This window comes from Pagrus pagrus (genome assembly GCF_965226575.1).
Source record: "Pagrus pagrus genome assembly, chromosome: 21".
Lineage (NCBI taxonomy): Eukaryota > Metazoa > Chordata > Actinopteri > Spariformes > Sparidae > Pagrus > Pagrus pagrus.
In genome coordinates this window covers 3,468,819-3,492,482 of record NC_140208.1, presented here as the reverse complement: position 1 = coordinate 3,492,482, position 23,664 = coordinate 3,468,819, and the positions used below count along the sequence as shown (strand labels likewise).

Here is a 23,664-nt window from a genome sequence, read left to right as displayed (position 1 = left end):
CATTGAGTAAACCTTAAAAGAGTTTGTGAGGAGGTCTTTACTGGCACAAATAAAAGAGGAACAAAGACCTGGTGGAGTTTTAATTTAATTAACAATGATAATATGTGAATAAATGGTGCACACGAGCACGGCGACGGGCTTGACCTGCTGAGTAGGGGAAGAAATTAACTTTACAATTGAGTTTATTTTAATTTAGCTCTTAGTGGCGTCATTTTCCTGCGTAAAACCGACTGAAGACGCAAAGGAACGTGCGTAAAGACGCATTCGGTTAAATGTAAAACAAATAAAAATACGTAGTTCTCATGTACTAAATGTTATGAAATTACATGTGTACATTATTATTATTATTATTATGGTTTCTCCAGGCTTAACTTTTTCAGATTAATAATTACAACGTGCATAAAATTAATTAACAGCAATTTAATGAGTAATTATGTAATTAAAACAATGTCAGTTTGTCATTTTTTTTATCTGTTTGTGTTTGTTTTTGTCAGTCACACATTACAAACAGGCCTGTTGAGGCTGAGCTGACGCCGTGTGACCTCTGCCTCACTTCTCATTCAGTGTCAGAAATAAAGTTAAACGAACTAAAATTTCACAAAGTCAGTGTTGAGACTTAAAATTATTATTTTTTTATGCGTGTCCGTGTTGTTTTCCTCGTGTTTTCTCGTCTCCTAATAACCTGATTTGTATGTTTTCTTGTTTGTTGCACAGTAAAAAGGCGCAGTGAGGTTATAAAAGTGTCAGAATAATCCTGCAGGGAACATTTCAACTCATCCGGACAACACGTCTGCAGCGGGACACGAGAATCGGGACTTAATTGGACTCTCTGCCCAATAAGAAAGTTTTTCCAAACTCTCAGCTGCGTCCCGCACACACGCTCCATCTCCATACCAGAGGATCCCACGGCCGGGCCCGCCCACGCCTCCTCCTCTGATTGGTCCGCTTCTATCAACAAACGGCTGCATATTTATCTTCTGAGCAGCTATTGGTTCCCGCCGGTGTCACTCCGGCTCTCGCCTCTGTATAAGGTCTCCTGCTCCAGCAGCACTTTTAACAAACCTGAGATGAGCCTGGAGCAGCTCCGCGGTGCGCCCGTCGCAGCTCAACTGTTCTCCACAATTTAACTATGAGTCACAAACTCTCCGTGCCTCCTCACTCCTGGATTTATCCCTCTCCTCGGTGCTATTCAGATTAGAATTTTTTATTTTGTATTTGTGAGTTTTATTTATTTTTTAGTTTGAGGTGAGCATGTGCGTAATTTCGCGAGGATCGCTGAGGTGCCACCGGGACTGAGTTGGGCAATATGCGCCGCTGGGATATGATTCTCACCCGAAAGGCTTATGGAATATAGCCTGGTTTGTCACAGCCTGTATGCCCTCTGGTCCAGCCCCGTGAAGAAGAAACTAATCCTGCTCAGCATCATGTTTTTAGTGTGGGTATACATGCTGTACTCCTGCGTGGGCTACTGCTCCACCATGCCAAGTTTGGTGGTGGACGGTTACCGGGGCAAGGAGACGGGCTCGGCGGTGGCCAGGAGGACAGAGAGCAGCAGGACGGACCTGGTGTCCAGACTGCTGGCCAAGCCGCAGCCGTGGGAGGATATAGAGAGCGACTACGAGGAGCCGTCCATCAGGACCGCCGCGTCCAGAGACCTGCTCGATAACGAGCTGGATGCGGACAGAACCGACGACTGGGACGAGATGCGGGCCGAGGAGCAGCAGCAGAGAGCCCCGGAGCCCAGCGCCATGTCCAGCTTCTCCAACGGCTCCGGGAGCAAGAAGCTGCCGCAGGCGATCATCATCGGGGTGAAGAAAGGAGGCACCCGGGCTCTGCTGGAGTTCCTCCGGGTTCATCCCGACATCAGAGCCGTGGGAGCGGAGCCGCACTTCTTCGACCGCAACTATGAGAACGGACTGGAGTGGTACAGGTAAATCCTGCTGGTGTGGATACTAATGCGTTTGGATGATGATTGAATGGATCCAGAAACAAAATTGAATGTAGCTGCGTTATTTTACATGATTTTTTATTATTCCATTAATTAGATTTATTGGAGATTGTAGCTGCAGCAGAGCTGATATTGATCAGTGAGCGAATCACGAGGATCAAATGTGTATTTACTAAATTTTTATTATTGTGTTTCTGAGAATTACTATAGTTATTTTATTCATTCCTGCAGCCTCAGAGCGCCTCAGAGCGCCTCAGAGCGCAGCGAGCTGACTGACTCCGGTTTGGTTTACACGGACATTAATCCGGACCTCATCAAAGCTCAACAAATAAGATATTTTCAGGCTAATTATAGAAATTATCAGCACGTTTAGAGTTTATTCCAAAGCTGATTAAAACACTTCAGTTGTGCCATTTTTGCTTCGTCTTTTTACGCATTTACGCAGCAGCCTGTTGGCTCTCCCGGATGTCTCCCTTTTCATTAAATTTGTGCAATTTACGTGCGGTTGCAGACTGATTTTGTTTGCATCTATTTTAAATAAAATAAGTATTGATTGTCCCATTGTGAGGCAGCCTGACTCCGCTCAGCCTGGCCTGTTTCTGCGACGCGCAGTGATCTCTATTGGACACAGGGCAACACTGCACCTTGACGGTGACGCGCCTTCAGGCTCTTCTGACGAAGTTAAAAATGTAGAAGTTAGTCGTGTTTGGGCGCTTTGTTTGGACTGTGGTTCGTTCACATAAATTAAACGTGATTTATTGGGAGCAGATGTTTGCGTTATGGCGAAGGTGTGATGATGTGAGCTCTCAGTAAGCTGTTGTTTCGTTTGGGTGAGTGCCTGTGACAGTAAATCTGACCCCACAGACGTGTTTTATATTTCAGTATAACACGATGTGATGTGAAGCTCAACATGGAGGCCAAATGTTTCCAAAGCAAATATCAGAAATTATCCAACCTTAAAGTTGACTTAAATTGATTTAAACAATCTGTTTCCTCTCACTGTGTTTCCTCTGATAGTGTTCACAGATCTTAAAATGGCTAAAATGTCAGTGGGCTCCTGTAAAGAGAGGCTGCGCTGCAAGAACAAAAAAAAAAAAGTGGGGATCTGCAAGACAAAGTGAGGATCCTCCTCAGGACAAAACGTCCTCAGAGGTCGACAGACTAACATTATCCTTGTCATTTGCATCACAGTGTTGATATGACGAGCTGCAGAGCTTAATGAGCGCGTGTGAAGCCCCTCAGCACTTTAATGAAATAAGACGAACTGAGCTGCTTGAGCTTCAGTTTGTTTTGAGTCATAATTCAATCAGAATAATGTCAGCGTTGGACCTCACTGCTCGTTTATTCCTTTAATTTGATGATAAGTAAACGGGGTCAGGCTGGAGGTAGTAAATTATTGATTGGCTTTTGGAACTCCACTTAAAACTGGCTTATTTTTAAGTATTTTGCCTCCAGTTAAGTCTCACAAAGTTTCCTCTGAAGATGAAAATTGATTTAAAAAAAAAAAAAAGATTTTTGGATTTTGAATGAACAGATTTTGCTCCATGTTTTTACTCTGCGAGCTCAGATCCTAAAATTGGGCCCCAGCAAAGGTCAACATAATGAAAAACTAGTCAGAGACGCTGTGTCCTTGATGTGTGAGAAGTTTCCTTCCCGTTGCTCGCTTTGATAGGAACACAGATTTACTGCCGGAGAGGAAGGTTGTTATTTAACTTCCATCTTGTAACTTTTTCTGGATGGGGGGAATTGTGGGAGTTGTGCTGTCTGCTCGCGTTCAGGGCCACGAAATCTAATACTTCTCAAGACATGTAAAGAAGTCATGACTCAAGGTTTTTCTGTCGAGGTTTGAATGGAAGCACATCGTCTGGAGCTTAAATTTCAAGTTTTTGTCACATTTTCTTGCCTGTCGGTGCCAAAAAGTCTTTTAATGCTCACACGGAAATACACAAAGTTTCATTTTTAATTCTCAGACTGAAATTCCCTTAAACTTTTAGCGAAACAGGGGATTTTCTGCTGCAGCAGGATATCCAGACAGTGGTGTGTTTGAAAAACTGGATTTTCTTGGTGCAGTGAATCCGTCTCGACGCACTTTTTATGGAAGAACTGCAGCAAGAAATGTATGTTTCAGAGAAAACAGCTGGCGCCAGTAGTCCCTGTAGTGCAGGAAAAAAAAAGTTTTCGTGAGTCTGTTTCTCGAGTGAGGATGAACCGAGAGAGGAAATCATACTTCATTCATTGCTGATCCCTCCACAGCCTCCTATCATGGACCAGATACTGGAGGGAGGCGAACGCTGGAATGTTTCAAATTTGCGTGGCATTGAAATGTTTTCTGTGGGAACATGATCTGATCACAGTGAGGGTCATTTTTACGGAGGCGGCTGTAGACGGTTTATGTGTTGCTGTGTGTGTGTGTGTGTGTGCGAGTTGAGCAATTCAAGCCTCTCCTTGTTTGTTCATTTGCACAATCTCTCTCCGCCATCCGCTATTGTGACTAGCTTGCACCATCTTCCCCCCCAACGGACGCACATTTAGAGCTGGAATAGAGCCCACCAAGTTAAAAAAAAAAAAAAAAAAAAGCAGCCATAGAAAAGACTCCAGAGAGGAGGAGAGGGGAGAAGTTTGGAAATGAATGGAGGTGGTGATAATAACACGTCTTATTGTGGGCGTCTGATGTACTCTGACAGTTTTTATTTGTTGCCAAAGACAAACACATGATTCATGCTTTTGACCGAGGGGGTCCTTGTATGAGGAGGTACACATTTTCGCAGTGAGGTCATGCATGAACTGGCCCCAAGGAACACACACATGCACACACACACACACACACACACACACACGAACATAGAGAGTCAGAGCTCAACAGGCAAGTGTGGCTGAATGTGAACATTGGTTTGTTATTTTCTGTTTTGCACCTGTTCGGCGGCTCGGTGAAAGTCGACCGGTCTTATCTGATAGCGATAAGTCAAATATGTGTTATCGTCAGCACGTTACATTAATGGAGTTAAAATCCTGCAGAGGGTAATAACTCATACACAGTCGACAATAGAGGCAGTGTGAGCAGTTTGTGAAGCAACAAAGCAAAGCTGTCTTTTAATTTCCTGCTGTGTTTTGCATGTGTAGAGCGGCGCTGTGCAGTTTTTGGAAAAGAAATTCAAACTCAGAATTTTTTAATATTCATTTTATCCATAAGTGAATAAACAAGCTGTTCTCAGAGGACAAGCTCCCCAGAACAGAAAGGTGGCAGGGTCCGCCCCATATAAACGAAGTCAAACAGTTACCACCTTTAAAGCGACTCTATGTAATAATTAATCTAAATCTGTAATAAAAACCTTTTTATTGGCCCGTGTGAGCGGGTCAGATTTTCAGCGACGGTCCCGAGTCTTCTCGAGAGGCTGACTAACGGAGAGCGACCGCAGCTAATGTTAGCTTACTAATGGAGTCCACTAACGTACTTTAACAACAGCGCAGGAGCTCCACAGGGCCCCTTTTTAAAGTTACGTATGGTTTTTGTACTTTTTTCACAAGAGAAGTTACAAAGAACTGCAGGAAACTCAGGAAATAAAAGGTCAATTAGACAATTTATTAAAAATAAGGAGGCAAAGTGTAAAAAAAACACAAAATGTGAAGTTAATAAATCATGAAATGAACAAAGAAGAAAAACAGGCTCTGTGTCAGATCTCACTTTCTACATATTAATGCGTATATTTACAGTGTCACTTTTAACAAACTCTGACTCGTACTTTAAAGTCGACTCTCCTCCTCCTTCTTCTCCTTTTCTTCTTTAAACCAGAGCTTTTTTATTTACGCCCTAACTCTTGTTGACTGCCGCCCTCATCTCTGCCTGTCAGGCTGTGGTGCATGTCGCTCTCTTCATATTGCATTTAGCCCTATTGGCTATGAAGGGGGCTTTGATATATAATTACTGTACTGTGGTTTTGCTGTCGTGTCGCGGGCTCTGGTCTCAGCTCACTGTCAGGGCCCGGCAGTGTTGACGCCGGCGCTCCTCCCTCCGAGTGGCTTTAGCATTAAGCGAGGAGACATGTGTGTACGGCTCGTGTCCATATGGGTGGTGGTGGGTTATAGTAGGGGTCGTATTGGGATCATTTCAGTGGAGCGTATCAGAAGTTTGTAGAGATTTTTAAAGGTGCAGTGTGTAGTTTATTTATCAGAAGAGAAAGATCTTTTTTTTATGTCTAAACAAACTAAACCTTTGTTTTTACGACTGAATGACAAACACACTGACCTTAAAGGACAACACGCTTTATACTGTTTTACTTTGTTTGTGGCGGACCCTGCCACCTTTCTAGCTTTAAACAGAGTTCTGGGACCTGGGTTTATTCACTTATTGGAAAAATAAATATGTCTGCGTTTGTTTTATCACCTCATTAATATTGTAAATGTTAAAATTATGAGTTTGAATTTCTTCCAAAACTACATACTGCCCCTTTAATGTTAGAAGTTTGCATTGTTCTGCCATATAATAATGCAATATGTAACACACACACACACACACACACACACAGGACTATATAATCTTGAGTCGGTGTGTGATGTGGTTTATGATCAAAGGTCAGGCTTCAGTCGCCGTCGAGAGGCTGCTGGGCTTGAATCGGCGCCATCCCCGAGCAGGAAGTCTCTCCGGTCAACCTTTTGTATCTAGTCTAGTGATAAAACACTGAGGAGGTAAACACGCTCACAAAGCAGCGTCAGTAAAAAAAAAAAGCTCCTTACAACAAAAAAAAGGACAAGTGGAGCATGGCTGAAAAGGGGGCTCCTTTTAGAAAAAAAAAAAAAAAAATCATGTTCCGCTATCAGACTTTCGGAAGTCTGCGCTGTTTTTGAAAAGGCCGTTATCCTCGGAGTCAGACTGCAGCTCCGGGCCCATGTCAGGGCCGGTTCTGGATGGGTGCACGTCCCTTTATCTGCTCACCGCGGGGTTGCTCCCTCTTTCCATGTAGGTGACCCATCCCACTCTCTGTTGCCGCTGACCTCGCCCTCCTTCCTTCCTCTCAACGGCCACCTGGCTCTACAGCGCTCCAGTGAAGTCATTGTCCCGCAAAACATCTAGTGCTCATGTTTGCATACATGGAGGTGTAGGAAGGTGTTATTACGGCCGCCTCAGCCCCTCACCCGTGATTTTCATCTCCGGGCACAAAAGAATGAGAAACACTCAGACAGCGAACACAAATGTCACCCCTCACCCTGCTGCTGCCGCCGGTATTGATCGGTCAAGCCTGATTGGAGGTAATGTGCAGAGATGGGTTAAGGGCCTTTGACTGGGGGTCAGCCCCACGTCTGCTCGCTGACAGGGTCTGTGTGTTGACCATCTGCAGAGCTGCAGAAAGCTGCTGGATGCTACAAGCCCCCACGGGGGATTTTACAGCCGTGCCTCGCAGAAAAACAATAGCATGACAGCACAGTTTTTATGTAGATGAGGCGGATTTTTGTTTTAAAAGTCTGACAGCTGAAGCTTAAAGTGGCTCCTAACTCGGTTCCAGAGAGGACAAATTCAGATGATGATTAGATACTTTGGCGCTCCGATTGTTTCCTGATTCCTGGAACTCCTCGGCTCCTCGGGGGACGAGCGCCCGGGCCGGCCAACCGTGCACAGCTGACAGCAGGTTCACATCCTTCTGCTCGAATCCTCCTGAAACGGTGCCTCTGTGTTGGCTGAAGTTCCACCTTGAGCCCCCAAAATCAGTGGATTATTTGCTAACAGCAGACCCCTCCCTTACGAACTGCTTTTCCTCCAGCTGTGCACTTGCGCTGCTGGTGTCACATGTCATGCTCGGTTCTGTCCAATCCCGGGCGGGGCTCGCTGCAGGCCTCGCTGACCACGAGTGGCTGTCTCCCAGAGAAGCCTTCGGTCAGCGCCGAGGGGACGGCAGGCCCGCTCTCCCTGCTGCCTGAGCCCGGCATGGCTGGAAGAGTGAAAAGGCAGCTTTCACCCCCAAATTACAAGCGGTTAATTGTGAAAGGAGAGACCTGTGGAGAGGGGAGTGGCAGCGCTGCACTGTGGTGGCCTCCCCCCCCCTCCTCCTCTCGCCTCCTCCTCACGGTGTCCAGCGAGCACTACCCACACTGGTGAGGACAATATGGCCGCCACAGGCAGGAACCTCCTGCTGGAGCCGAGGATAAAAGCCACAGAGCCTGACAGGAACTTGCTGTCAAACACTCACAAGGTTGATGCAAACAGAGAAACACAAAAAAGCGTGGACTATTGTTTGTGCTCACTCACTCTGCCCGAGGATTCATGCCACTGCTGCTACAGTCTGTCTGCGGAGGAAATGTTAATATACTCAACAAAGACGTGTAATGAGGTGGTGTCAGCGGCGCACGGACCCTCCCTCTGCGCTGCGTGTGAATTAGCCCCCTTTTTTTTTAACAAGGTGATAATTTGGATGTTGTTACACATGTCAGAACAGAACCAGACATCCTCCCTCCAGAGTTAATGGTCATTCATCGGCGCTAAATAAACACTCTTTGGCGCATTAAAAAAAATGGCTTCCCCTGGAGGCTGGAAGGAGCACGCTCATGGCGCTTTCGTTTAATCGTCCGCTGTTACTCTTATTGAAGGCGGGTTAGCGCGGGAACTTTCCAAAGAAAAGAACGAGATAATCCAGCTGAGGAGGAAGAGGAGAAAGTGATGACGGTAAACCTGTAAAGTTGCACTCGTCCCAGGTATGAAGTCCCCGAGGTAGCCATTAAGGGTGCTGGAGAGTTGTGTTTGCCTCTGGGAGAGAGGACGACACACACACACACACACACACACACAGTTAGGGGAAAGAGAGAGCGAGCGAGCGAGGTCTCCTGAGGATCCATTAGCCTGGCAGTAAAAAGAGCAGAGCTCATTAGAAGCCCTGAGTTGTCTCTCTGCGCCGCGGCTGCTCGGCACTAGTCACTCTCTCCATTAAGATGTACTCCCGGACCTGCTGGGCGTAAGAACACTCCAGCGTCAACTCCGAGAAGACCTGGCCAAACTCTGCTCGCTTTCAATTATTTTTCCACCGAGACTTGAGTTTTTCTCTCCCCTTGTTTAAGTGATCAGAATCAGAAGGCAGCAACACAACCAGACTGACACATTTCTGCTGTTTCTGAAAAAAGAAAAGCAGGATGTCCAAAACACTTGATGACTTGATATAGTTCGGAGGCAGGGTGGAGGTATTTGTGTCTAAAAATGTCTAAAAAATTACTAGACCCTTGTTATATATTAAAGGAGCAATATGTAAGAAGTGTAAGCAACAACAATGCCCCCGTGCTCCAAGCCCACAGTCCGCACCACCAGCTGCATGGATAACTGAGCTAACTAGCTAACGGTAGCTACATTTAGCAGCAGTTAGCGGTTATTCTGCTGACGGGACACCACTTCTTACATAATGTATCTGGACTTTTATTCAAGATAACGCCACCTTTCATTTGTTCGCCCGTTGCTATAACGTCCTGGGAAACGTTAGCTGACACTCCCCTGATCCCACGCTACTCAACAACATCAGTAGGGGGCAGCACATCCCCAAAGTAACTGCTAACTGTAGCCGCTGTTAGCTAGTTAGCTCAGTTAGCTATGCATCTGGGAGCTCAGAGCTCCAAAAATGGGCCGAGGCTAGCTGGTTAGCATCTGCAACACAACACACAGACGTCTTTAATTTATCGCCACAACTCTTCACATTTGTTTTATGATGTTTTGTTTACAGTTTTTTAAACTAATATTCCTACATATTGCTCCTTTAATGTCATGAAGCGTGGGGCCTTATTGAACACACTGTGTGTGTTGTTCTCTCACGAACTGCTGTTCTTACCTCATTGGAAACATAAATCTGGCTCATGCACCCTGTGATTTTTAGGTCTGTGCTCACGATCTGATCCAAATCAGAGTGTAAACCTTTTAGAAACTTAGATGATTGTGCATTTTTTGGCACGAGTACGTAAGTGCTTTCTAACCGAAGGAAAAAGCAACACGGGTATCTAGTAAAAAACAAGAAAACACTTTAATTACCTGTTGAAAGGATTTATTAAAACAAACATCCTCTACAGGCTTCTGGCCAAGAGCTGACACACTGTACATCAAAATCTCTACTCCCTTCACAAAATAGCTTGTCTTCCTGGCACAGACTTCTCACAGATCCCCTTTCACTTCTAACCAAGAGGCTTACTGATGGAGATAGAGCCGAGGGGTGAAAACATTTGTCGTCTCGCTCCCTGAAACCCTGAAACCCTGAAACTGAACTCCGATTGGCAGCTCTCTGTGGCAGAAACGGTTAAAAAAGAGCTGCTTGCTGTTCTTAACAGTAATTATCTTGTCTTCGGGGAGCTCGGAGATATTGTGGGAGACAACATGTAGGCTGGGATCCAAAGAAAACTGAAGGATCGCCGCAGGATTTCGCGCTGCCACTCTTTCCGTCTCTGAAAGGGAGCAGGTTAATTGTCACGACTGGCGCTATCGTTACTCAATTTGGCTAATTATACGTTAGCTCGGGAGGCAAGGCTGTCTTCAGGAATTTGTAAACCATTAACCTGCAACAGCTGCAGCGTGAGTAATGGAAGCTAAATGATAGTCCAAACGCACAGGAAGATGTTTTTTTTCCTGCTCACTGAGTGACATACAGTAGAGAGAGGAAATCCCCTCTTCTCTCGTGCACACTTTGTAGTTCACCTGTCTTCAAAAAAGGTGTGCAGGCAGTTACGGATGACAGCCAATTCAAACAGGATGCAAAGTAGCTCGCTCACTCGCTCGCTCGCTCGCTGTCTTTCTGTGTGTGTGCGTGTGTGTGTGTGTGTGTGTGTGTGTGTGTGACTGTGCATGCGTCTGGGGAGTAGGGGGTGGTGGCATGTATGTTCTTCTGGAGTCTGTTTCATCTTTTATTCATCTTTGCTGTAGCTAGATCAAGGAGTCATGTGCCTCTTGGTGCATGTCAAGTGTCAGGAAATCAGTCAGAATGGCTGATGCTGCCTGCACACACACACACACACACACACACACACACAAACACACGCACAAACACAGACCTGCACACCAACTCTACACCTGCAGCTCTTCATTGTTGTCTGCCCCGTTGTTTCTTATCCTTTCACGGTTCATCGGTTTATTTTCGCCGGCGCTGTCAGTCAGTCGCGCCCTGATACTTGACGGAGCGCTGGAATGTGTGGCTAGCTCCGGGCTAACACCTTCAGCAAACACTCGGAGCAAACACGCTGATTAGGCCCGGGATTACTAGAGCTAAACAAATTCTGGGTAATACCTTCCAAGTGGTGGATTTCAAGAGCGTTGCCTGCTGGTGAGAGTTCTTGCGGTCGAGGCCGAGGCCGTGTCAGATGACTCGTCTCGTATCGCGTGTCAAACAAAGCGATGAGATGTTGTGTTTAGTGTCACCAAAACGATGGGATCTTTCACCTCTTTAAAGCCAGGAAAATTCAGCTTTTTTGGAGCTTTTGAAAGCCTCAAGAACCCCCCCCCCCCCAAAAAAAAACGACACTTCTGTCAGCATGCTGTTGAACATTCATGAGAGGAAGGGAGGAGGTACTTCTACCCTCCCTTCTACCATCCCTTTCACCAACTCCTCTGTTTTATTTATACCACATGGTGGGCTTCCTCGCTTCACTGCAGGGTTATTAACACTCGGTAATTCCAGGCAGCCGTCGATGGCCCGCAGGCCGATGTGGTCCCGGGCCCTGAAAAAACCCCTTATGGCTCCGCACATTCCTGCGCTGTTTCCCAAAGGTGCCAAATAGCAACAAATACACTTAAAAACAGATTTTCCGAGCAGGAAAAATGATATTTGGTTATTGAATTGAATAATTTGCGCTTGTCACGCCTCTGCGATGCTGCCCATCACAAAGCGACCGCAGTGGTACGAGAGGAGAATGTCTTCGCCTCACTTAAGTGTTTTCAGGATGGAGCAGAGGGGGGTATCTGAGGCTGGGGGTAATATGCTGTTGGGGTGTGTGACATGTAGTCCATGACATTATATGTGGTGGTAAGTTCTCTATTTATTTACCAGCGTCTGATGTTGCCTCCAAACCAGGCTGGGTATGAGCCCGGACCTTGTCTGGATGGTCTGCGACCACAAGGCCTCGCTCCCCTTCTCTCCCGTTCGCTCTCGCTCTTCCTCCCCTCGTTCGACTCACATACTCTCTGTCATTCGTTCTCCCTCTCCTACACACTCCGATAAAAAAATGCTCCACTCTGTCGAAGCACGACTCCCTGATTCCAGTGAAAAGTGATGGATGGACGGGTTGCGTCGGTCGGGTTAACTGCTTTGTTTACATGGAGGGTCAGTAGATTCCCAGGCTGCTCTGACATAGTGCAGCTTCTTGATGGAGCTGAGGGGTCTGGGAGTCGGCATTTATCAAACAGATTAGGAGTCCGGCACAGAGTTTGGGTGTCAAAGTGTCACAGAGCGAGAAGCCGTTCCTACCAGCTCGGCCAGTGCACTGTTGTTCTGGAAAAGCTTAAAATGGTCGCCGCGTCATTATACTTTGACCTCAGATCCTGTTGTGTTGTTGTTGGCCATTTCCTCTTAGACTCCCTTCTTTCCCTTTTCTTGTTACTAGGTCTAATTAAGTACTGTGAAATCAAAGCCTGAATGTGTGTTTGTATTTTTCTAAGTCTACTTTCATGCAAAAGCCTCCATTTTCCAGCTCAGAGTAAGTCTAAGCCACTGGTTCTCAACCTTTTTAGGCTCGTGATCCTGTAAGCACTGCCTACTCACTGCCCCTTGTCACAAGTAGACAATGTCCATGAGCTGTGAAGACGTTTAACCAAATAATAGTAATGAAGTGAGAAAAGTTGTGTTATTGGTAATTATTGGTTAAGGAGACCTTCTGCAGCTTATCTTTCCAAATGTTTGCATGTTTGAGGAAATCAGGACCTCAGTGGGATCTCAGGCTACATTTGGGTTTATTAGTCTTCACTCACCAGAATAAACGCTTAAGGTCTGGTTAGGTTTAGGAACAAAAGCCACTTGGTTAGGATCAGGAAAGGATCATGTTTTGCCTAACCTGGTTCTGTCGCTACAAACATAGCCAGAAATTTAGACGACATCTCGCTAAAAATACCCTGTTTTCAGCTGCAAAATACCCCAACGCCTTTGCAAAAAGCTCAGCTGGGTTGTAATAGAATAGGCACAGACATCCGAATATGTCTCAGAAATCCAATACACGTGTCAGAGATATGGCGACATTGATCCGCACCCTAAGATCCAAAATAAATTATTTGTGAAGACATGAGCCGCGAGCTCTTCCCTTTCCTGATGTGTCTCATTTATAAACACTTTCGAAGGTCAAGCAGCAGATACAGTAGAAAACAGTCTGAAGTATCTCCATTCACACTGACAGCTCCAGACAACGGCCTTCCTCAGTAATCTCAAGGAGGAATGCAGCCTTCAAACAGCTCTCCTCTTTATAGCAGCATGATACGCACCATCCCATGCAGGGCCCCTCCATCCAGGTCTGAGTGTGTGATACTAGGCCAGCCTGCATTATTAATCCTTTTGAGCAGACAGATGATTCGGAGGGGCTTCCACTCAGCCACCTTCCTGAGTTACCAGTGACACCATTATTCAGTGAAGCCTGTTAATTTGAAACCTCAGGCTTCGGGGATGATGAAGCTGCAGCATCACGTAGGGTTGACGGGGGAGTTTTGAGCTTACTCAAACGCAGGTGCAAAGACGTACCCAAAAACACTATCGGCACAAAACAGGAGGCGTACAAGATACAGATGCACACCTGCGAGATCTCAGCTTTAAAGCACCGATCTCTGGCTTCTCTCAGCCAGGAAATGAACTGTCAGAAAGCTCTAAGTGGCCACATACTAACACCTGGACTCCACTAAGTGCTTGAAAGAGAGACCAGACGAGGCTTTTTTCCTGCGACTGCAGCCGGAGCTCTTCTCCCTCTCTGTGTCGGCAGACTGCGCCATAAACCATCTTCCCTCTTCTTTTAATTTACAGCCAGAGCCATGCTCTGTGGTTAAATATAATGTCAGACTCCAGGCACAGTGGAGTATATTTCAAAATGTCTGGCTTCTGTATGTGCTTAAATGCTGCTTTGAAAAATACGCAGCGCGCCAGCAGAGGCCTGCGTGCACTGCCTCCCCCTTGTAGTAGCCGTAGTGTGTGCACGCATGTGTGTGTGTGTGTTTGTGTGTGTGTGTGTTACATAAACATGTTGCTTCCTTCAGTTCCATCTCATAGCATGCGGGCTTCTGCTGTGCTGTAAAAGGAAACACTTGGTTATTGATGAACACTTTATTTACCAGCGACTCATCCGTGAACACTTACAATGAACCCTCCGTATCTGCAGCCATCATCCGTCATCCTCTCCAACACCAGGGGAGGATTTTCACAGCAGATTTCACGCGTAGTCTTACAAAATATATGCCTTGCGTTTGAATTTGCATGTAACACTGAAATGCTTGTTGTCCCCGGGGTGGATAAGATCAAATTTAGAACCGAACGAACAAGCGGTGCTCGAGATCCTTATCATCCGATTGCGGAATAAAGATGTTTCTTTGTACTTCCTGAAAAACGCTTGCACGTCCACCACGTCGGTTCATGTAAAGGGCTCGGTGAAGAGGCCCTTGGAAAAGAAAGGGAGCCTTTCAGTACTTCCTCCCTCATTTCCTCCCTCTCCTTCTTCCCACTTGTGAAGTGTCACTTTGCTATCGGACCCTCAAGGGCTGGTTGTCGGGGGGGCGGGGGAGGCTCGGGGATCAATGGAAAAGAGAGCTGGGTGAAGAGTGGCGACTGTGGAGTGGTTATATGTAAAGAAAACTCTGGATTTCAGCACATGGAAGCTGATTTTCTGGATTTTCTTATATCCAGTTCAGTGTACGCCGTTGTTTTGCACGGTGTCACCTCCCCGGGGGTTGGGGGGGGGGGAATCGCACTCGCTCCAGGGTCTTCACGCCATAGAAACCTGACATCTTGAGCTTTAAATGCTCTTAAGAGTAAAACCACACCCTCCCCTTCGCTTGAGGATACAAAATGCCCTCTGATTTGTCTGTAGTCAAATAAACAAACCCTAATTTGAGATTCAAATGCTTTCAACATCCAGACATGTGAGACAATTGTAAACCTTTTGTATCGACTAGAAAATCGACAGACAACTCAGACAACTAAAGAGCCTTTTTCCTTTTGTCCACGGGCAAACTAGTCATTTACGTCAGGGATGCTGTGACACAGACGGCTCAGTGGCAGCCCGTTATCATCAAATCAAACATGACAGGAGGGAAGGCAGAAGCATCACACAGAAATAACCCTTTTCCTGCCTGCCGTTTATCTCCACCGGGATGAGGGCTCTTTAAAACAGAGGCCAAAGGGCCACTCCGCCGGCCCCCGTTTGATGCTGCCGTGTGACAAGAGGCTTCTGCTTTGTGTCTTATCGCTGTTTTTGGCATGTCTTTTAACTTGGAAATATTCTCAATGGACAAAGGTGCAGAGAGACATGGAGGGGGAAACAAAAACTTGGTTGTTATATATCTTTTGAAAGGACAAACAAGCAAAGAAGAAGTTTTGTTTTGTGGTATTTGATGTCAAGTTAGTTATTTAAAGTTTAAAGTATTACTGGATCACATATCAGACAGTAGAAGTGTTTGCATAAGGACTCCAGGATTTTTTAAATTTTTTTTTTATACCTTTATTTAAAGAGGACAGTGCACATCAATGAACGTAACCGTAAAAGTGCCAGTGTTAGCCAGAGGCTAATTTCCAACTGTAGTCCTCTGGCAAGATGTTTAAAAGCCATTTAAATATACAATGACACAAGGGACATAACTTTTTACTTTTTACTGTCCGATAATCCAGATGTTGCATCTGTACTAAAAGTATTAGCATTCAAAGTACTTTAACCCCCTCAGCTTAAGTACTTTTGTACATTTATTCACTGTGAAGTTGTTGTTTTGTCACATTAAACTACACTTCAGTGTTAAAGGCTTCACGTCACTCTGAAAAGAAACTCTCGGTCTCGCTGTGTGTTTAGCCGTCAGCTCTGTTAACTCATTTAGCTGTAAGATATTAGCTCTGTAGCACAAAAACAACAAAGGATCCTGCTGCTCACCGGCTGCTAACAGCTAACTAGCCCACCTCTTGCTACCTCAGGGAAAAAAATCTGATGCGTAAGGCGACGGTAGCGAGTTTACTGCGTTCTTTTGGATTTTAACGCGTCATATTTTTCATACGTCTCGCGCTGCCAACCGGCTACTAACCGCTAACCAGCCTTGTCAACTCGTGTCGATTCCAACACATTTGTTGCACACGATGTAGCATCATCAGGGGAAAAAAGCATTGAAAAGCAATAGTTATAAACACTTGGCATTGACGAACTGGCTACCTTTGCCACCAGAGGCCGCCCGGGAAAAATCCCTGTTTTATCCAAAAGCATTACTGTCCCCGGGACGACGGGGTGCTGTTAGTCTCTGGGTTTGGAGTCCTCAGTATCTAAAGGGGGACAGGGGTGATGTTTGCAGGGCACATTTGGCACACGCTCCACTTAAGCGCTCTCCAAGAGGCTTCTCTTCACTCCAGGTTGAGGAGGACGGAGAGAAGTGCTCCACTCAGCCCCGTTAAGCACCCCCTCCACCTCCTTCTCCTCTATCTGCCCCCTCTCTCTCTTTACCCTGCCCCCCAGCCCCATCCCCATCCCCATCCCCGCCCCGATGCCCTGACCACTGCCCTGCTCACCCCTCCGCTCCGGGACAATGGCTCACTTTCAAAGAAACGCAGGAAAAAAGACGAGGCCGGTGTCACAGAATTGCCTGTTTGCTGACGGGATCTTTAAAAGCAGCACCTCATAAATCAAAAAAGAGCATAATGGGCATTGTTTTCTCCAAGAGCTACTTGTCCCACTAAAATTCCCCTCCTCTGTTCCCTTTTCTCTCCCCTCTTCTTTTTAAACTCTTTGGCGGAGAGTCGCGGGCAAAGTCAGAGGTGGAGGTTTTTTATTAGTGGGGGTCTTGGCGCTTTTTTGGGGTTTCCTCACCACTTTTTCTTTCTCCCTCGCTATCCAACCATCTCCTTGTTTTTTACGCTCCTCCAACCCCCAACACTTGATTTAAAAAAAAAAAAAAAAAAAAGGATTCCCTGAGCTTGGATCAGCATAATCTATCACTATGCACATTGTAACTCAAGCCCCCCCCTCCCTATCTCCATGCCACATTGTCATTTCGAAATCGGATTAGATGGGAAGCCATTTGCCTCTTCTGTGTCGGCTCTGGACTCTTTTTGTATGTTAGCACAAGGAATGACAGAAAAGCTTGCAGGCAGTAGCGCCATTGTGCATCGAGCGAATGACGAACGGCGTGCAGTTTAAGTCGAGGCATGTTTGGTTTTGTATATTCCTTGAAGACATTCAAGAGGTTGCTGTATAAACAGTTTTTAAGTTTAGCGGGCGGAGAATTAATGTGCGCGCGCTGATAATGTGATGTTTGCATGTGTATCTCCAGAAAATGGTTCGCTGGCGGAAAAAAAAGATCTGTCATGCTCCTGCATTAAAAAACCCACATGCTGTATCTGTTTTGATTTCAATACCCTATTAATGAGCTCAGGCCCCGGAGTCCATTCATCCCTCTGATGTGTCAGCAATCAAGAAGATATTATCATAATTAGATCACTGGCACTGCATTAGGATTACACAAATCTGCCAACACCATTTCCATGAGGCGTTTTATGGGTTACCTGACGTTACCCTGTTTTTTTCCCTCTCTCTCTCTATCTTCTCCCCCACCGCTCCTTCTTCCTCGCACACAGATATGTGCATTGATGGAGAGCCGCTGTTCCATGAATTAGCCATGAGCTAGATGGACGTGAACTAGATTCCAGCTTTTAGAGTTTTCTGAGGAACAGCTGAAGCTCTGGGGACGAATCGAGTATTACAGACTTCTGAGTGTACAGAGCCGGTCCGACATTGTAGTTTCCAACGTTCTTTCTCTTTCTCGGCGTGTAAAATATTCCACATAGGCAGACGAAGGAAGTAACGAAGTACAAATACTTCATGACTGTACTTAAGTAGACAACTTTTTACTCCCTGCATTTTCAAAACAGGCTCGTTACCTTTTAATGCATTTCAGGGCAATTATCGATTATTTTTTATTTTTGAGTCATTGCACGCTGCCTTCCCAACATCACAAGACTGATTTAAATGGGGAGGTTTAAAGGCGTGTAGTGACAAAGACAGCGACATGGATGAAACGGGGCCAGGCAACCTTATTTATGTGCACTGTTTGAAGTTGAGTCTGTCTTTACTTGGGTTAAGAACGTGTGTACTTCTGCCGCCTCTGTGCGTAGGATTACATATTATTTGAATGGGATCGACTACAATAGTACTGTCTACACAATGGTGTATCAGCGCCCTGGCCTTGACAACAAAGGGTACAACAAGCTAACAGGAGTCTTATCTGAGAGTGTGTTCGCCCTGATAGACCGGTGCCCTCGGTTATCTCCTCCTCCTTTTGTTTCTCCCTCCTTTCCGAGTGCTTTATTTGCTGTTTTTAGGTTATTGCCTCTTGAAGCGATTGTCTTTTTTGATTTGACTGTGTAAAAAAAAAAAGGCACAAGCTGTAGCTGTTGAATTTTTCCAGTCCATAATCCTCACACATTTGATCCCACGCACATCACACGGGCTAGTTTTTTCTTCCCGGGGGCTCGAGGGGGGAACGAGGGAAAGGTGATCCACGTCCCCGGTGTCAGTCAAACCGCTCTTATCGCCTCCACCATAATCTAGACTCTGCGGTTGGCCACCAATTCTGAAACCTAACGCTGAGAGAGCGGAGCGCGTTCACTTTTCCTTCAGAACCAGTTGTTCTCAAGTACCTCTTGATTATATGTCTGCATGTAACATATCTGTGTAAAGCCCATCAGCCAAAACCAAACCCAGTCTTGTCAGAAAACAGATTCCCTTTCTGAAACAAGCCTCATCGTCTTTCACCGCTGTTGCATTTTTTTTATTTTTTTGCGGGTCGGATGAGGGGGCGGGGCATGTCTGAGTCAGCAAGGCAGATTTTTTATTTTTATTTTTTTGCTCCAAAAGGGAGGCTGAGTTTTGATTAAACCTCACGACTCTGGCACATCACATCCAGCAGGGAGGTCTGAGGAATGACGAGCTCGGGGACGACACATCAGATAATGGGATTCACACATGTTGTGAGCTAATTTATAAAATATGCACGGTCGGGCTAATCAAAATTATTCACACTTAAAAAATTGTTAAGGGGTAAAAAGAGCGCAGCTGCGTCGAGCGGAGGTGGGAAAACCCAGCTCCTAATCCCATATATGGTTAAATTCAGGGTCAGCCATGTTTAGAAATGCCTGTAAATGTTTCCTGGTGTTTGATTGTGCAGTAAATAAGGGTTTTCTGTTTTCTGTCAGAAGTGAGATATCTTATGAGTGAGTGAGTGAGCATGTTGACGTTGGAGAGCTGCCTACACTAATAGGTTTTCGAGGCCTGTAATAAGCCTAAACAGGCTCAGTGAGTCATTGATTACAGAACATGGCACACTCCATCAACTTGATTACATTATGCAAGTCGTTGCTCCAGCGTACCCTTCTCCTAACCTCCGTTTTGTTTCCTCATTTTTTTTTCCTGCAGGGAGCTGATGCCCAAGACCCTGGAGGGCCAGATCACCATGGAGAAAACCCCCAGCTACTTTGTGACCAGAGAGGCTCCAGCCAGGATATCCGCCATGTCCCGGGACACCAAGCTGATCGTGGTAGTGAGGGACCCGGTCACCAGGGCTATCTCGGACTACACGCAGACTCTGTCCAAGAAGCCCGACATTCCCTCTTTCGAGAGCCTCACCTTCAAAAACAGGACTACCGGGCTCATCGACACCTCGTGGAGCGCCATCCAGATCGGCATCTACGCCAAGCACCTGGACAACTGGCTGCAGTACTTCCCCATGGGCCAGATCCTGTTCGTGAGCGGCGAGCGTTTGATCACCGACCCGGCCGGAGAGCTGGGCCGCGTGCAGGACTTCCTGGGGCTCAAGAGGATCATCACAGACAAACACTTTTACTTCAACCAGACCAAGGGTTTCCCGTGCCTCAAGAAGGCAGAGGGCAGCAGCAAGCCCCACTGCCTGGGCAAAACCAAAGGGCGGACCCATCCGAACATTGACCCGGAGGTGGTGCAGAGGCTACGGGACTTCTACAGGCCCTTCAACATGAAGTTCTACCAGATGACGGGACATAACTTTGGTTGGGATTGATGTGAAAACCATGAGAGACATTTTGTTTTTTGTTTTTTTGTTTAATTGTTGAGAAGTTATTTTTTTTCCTCTGTAATTCAATGGCAAGATGTGGAGATATTGCTATATATATGTAAAATGTACAGAAATCTATTTTATAATAATTTATTTTTATTTCTAAGCAATTAATTCACTAAGCTGCCTAACCATATTTGTACATAACATCTGGCCCACATGTTGTTTTTTAACATTCCTCATTTTAATTTTGAACTCTCTCGCTCCTCCCGCGTGGTCCTGTAGACTCAGTGGATTTTATCGGTGCTTCGTGATGCAGATAATCAGCGACGACTGAAGTAGAAGTTAGGGTGGAAAATGTAAAAAAGCACCATATTACGGGTACAGAGTGCTCACAGAGAAGTGGAGAACACCAATCCATGTGCATCCTCATTCATCACAACTTCATCCTTTCGTTCACAAACCGTCCAGTTAAGTTTTCTCTACAATCCCATTTTTCCTGCACTGGCTTTGGCCAAAAGCTGCAGCTCTCATGTCCCTTTCCACTCAATAACCGGTGGATCAATGGGCTTAATTGATCCTCATTGTGTCACTCATGCTTAAAGTATACAGCTGCCCTTTCATTCACAGTGCTCCTGCTGCCTGCTCTAATGAATGGCCCATCCATCAAACGTTAAATCCCATCCCGGACCACGTAAGGGCCCATGTTAACATTATGCTAATCGGGTAAAGGTAACCGGCAGATCGATCGAGCCTCCGCTCTCCAGCTCCCCCATTAGAAGCACTGCTGGCTGAGAGCCAGCCTCTCGCTGTACCCGCTCAGTTCAAAGGTCACACGAAGTCTCAATCAGATTTCCTTGAGAGGCTTTTGATTTGTTGAGGGGAGCAGGGCCGGAGCACTGCAGGTCGGGGGGGGGGGGGGGGGGAGTGTGCCTTGTTTTCACAGTGAGATGGAAAAAATCTTTGCGTGAGGCAGCAGAGGCATATCTGCCAGAAATGGAGCATGAAGATAGAAAAGGTGACAAACAACAACCCGGGCTTCGCCTCACTGCAGTAGCGCTTCTTCAAACAGAAGTCCACCAGGCCCCCGTCTCAGATCCCAGACCGAACAGATCAAAGAGGGAGGAAAGGTTTTTGTGCAGCACTCTCAGCACAGCAAGAATTGCCTCAGGCGGGAGGGTTCAGCGTCTAACCTCTGCGGTGTCGTCAGAAAACCTCATGTGCCATCGTGCATGGCCTATATACTTTATGCCTTATTCACTCTCCTCATCCTCACGCGTCTCATCTCTCCACGCCAGATCTACAACTCTCTACTTGTTGCCAAAAAATAAAAAAACCTTCGGGTTGATATCACGTTTCACACAGCTCTTCCCCCCCACGCATTGCTTCTTTTTGCTTTTTTGTCTTTCTACTTGAATTCTTGATATGCAAGAGGGGAGTGAAGGTGCATCTCTTTGCAGCGGGCGGTACGCTATTATAAGGGCGCAGGGGCCACGCTATGCTACGTTACGCTGTGCTACGCTACGCTATGCTATGCATGCTCAAAGTGGTGGCCATTATGAGAATGCAGGGATTAAAGGGAAGGGGATTATTATTATTAGCGTCCAGAAGAGGGCCCAGACTGAATGTACACAACATATCCTCATAGAAAAAAGTCCCTCCAATCAATTTTTAAAAAAAGTCAGTTTGAGTTAAAAGTTGAATTTGATTGTCCGTCTGTTCATTTTGAAGTGAAAATGTTGTGCCTCTCAAACTATCCAATCCAACACAGTCAGCCTGCCTCTGTCATTAAAACAGATAATGACCCTAATTCAGCGACTTCTCTTATTTTCCAGTTGAAAACCAGCTGCCTGGTTTTAGCCTCAAAACCAAACGGTTGGTAGCGTTGGGGGGAGATGGAGGCTTGTGACACTGTATTTCTTTTATAGTGCTATTCTTTACTTTTTCTCTCTGCCCTGAGCGCTGGCATGAAGAAAAAGCCTCCACCTCCCCCTCTTCTCTCCTTTAGTGCAATGTTTGATTATACAAAAAGCATTTATGATGACCTCTCATGGCATCGCTGTCACATTCTGGAAAGGAACATCTGACATTTTCCCTGCAACTGATGGAGTACTGCATTTCAATGATGGTCACGTAACTGAGGGAAAACCTGATGATAATAAAACAAACTGGCACTCGTGGGGGTGGGGGGGGGTTCCTCCACGTTGCTGCGTCGGTTACGGTTGAGTTTTATTCAACCTGTTTTGAAATCTAAAAATAAAAAAATGTTAGAAATGTTTGTCTTACCCACATATAATAATGTATTTAGACTAGAAGAAGAAATCTGTATGTACAAAAATGAAAAGGAAACATGTAAATCAAGTATTTTGTGGTATGTACATCAAAGGAAATTAATTTTACACAATGCAAAAGCAAAAATGGAACAGATGTTTCTAGATGATTAAATACTGAACATTCATAATATTTCTTTGTATGAAAGAAATAAATAAAAAAGTATATATTTTACCAAAAAAACGTCCTGTGCTTGACTTTTTATTTCCTCGACTCTCTCCCACTGTTTTATTACCTAAATGGTATATTACACACTCAGATGTAAGCTGCTTTTAAAAGGCATGAGTTCATTATATTAAAGAAGAACCGGGCATTAACTGTACTTTTATTGGGTTAAGAGAAAAACACTCTCAGGTTTGGCATCACATGCATCTATATCCCCTCGCTGAGGAGACATCCATTATTCAAAAGTGTGTCCACTTCCTTACCTCCATCCACCAGGAGTATGAGTGCAGGCAAAACGTCATCAAGCTTTTTGCCTCCGCCCTAATGACAGGAGGTGAAACGAAATTTAATTTGGGGTGCTTTGAAAAAAAATAACAAATTACTTCCATTTCAAGAGAAAATCTCCTCTATTTTTGTTTTTTGGTAAAGGTTCAGGATCAATTAATATTTCACAGGTTAATTAGAGGGGTTAATCATAGTACACATATCTGTTCAAACAACAAAATTATCTGTATCTGTACTTGTAACAAGTCGAGCTTCAACCAGAAGTGGACAGGAATGATCAGAAGTTGTGAACGTACGCCAGAGAGTGATGTGAGTCGATCAGAAGTTGTTATATTTATCATTAATTTGGAAAATACGTACAGAAAAGCTTCAGATTTGAGCTTCAGATCAATATTTTTGATCACAAGACAAGAACTGTTCACAGAATAAAGTGTTTATCTTGTTTGAATCCATTCGGACCTTGAATGGTTAAACTTCAGTCAGCTGCCCAGTAAACGCTTTCCATAGTCCTGAGTCAGGAGTACCTGAAACTTAAGGAGCCACATTTAATATCAGATACTTCAAGTGTGTTAGTAAAAGTACATGTATGTACTTGTTATCTGTACTTTTACTCCGGTATGACGTCAGTGTCCTCTCTCCAGCCCTGTCAGTCCGAGTCTAACACACCTGCTGCACTCACCTGTTCATTAAGCTCTGTAAGCCCCGCCCCCTTTACTTCGCCGCTGCTGTACAGCTTTCTTCTCCC

The 23,664-nt window shown here is 45.5% G+C and overlaps 1 protein-coding gene across 1 annotated transcript; it reads left to right on the top strand.

Annotated features, from left to right (window-relative positions):
- Positions 1-1,077: 1,077 nt before the first annotated feature.
- On the top strand, positions 1,078-22,645 carry hs3st3b1b (heparan sulfate (glucosamine) 3-O-sulfotransferase 3B1b). The gene is made up of 2 exons (XM_084343312.1): positions 1,078-1,930; positions 19,526-22,645. The coding sequence occupies exons 1-2, from the start codon at positions 1,344-1,346 to the stop codon at positions 20,142-20,144; spliced, it is 1,206 nt and encodes a 401-aa protein (XP_084199438.1). The 5' UTR covers positions 1,078-1,343; the 3' UTR covers positions 20,145-22,645.
- Positions 22,646-23,664: the final 1,019 nt, after the last annotated feature.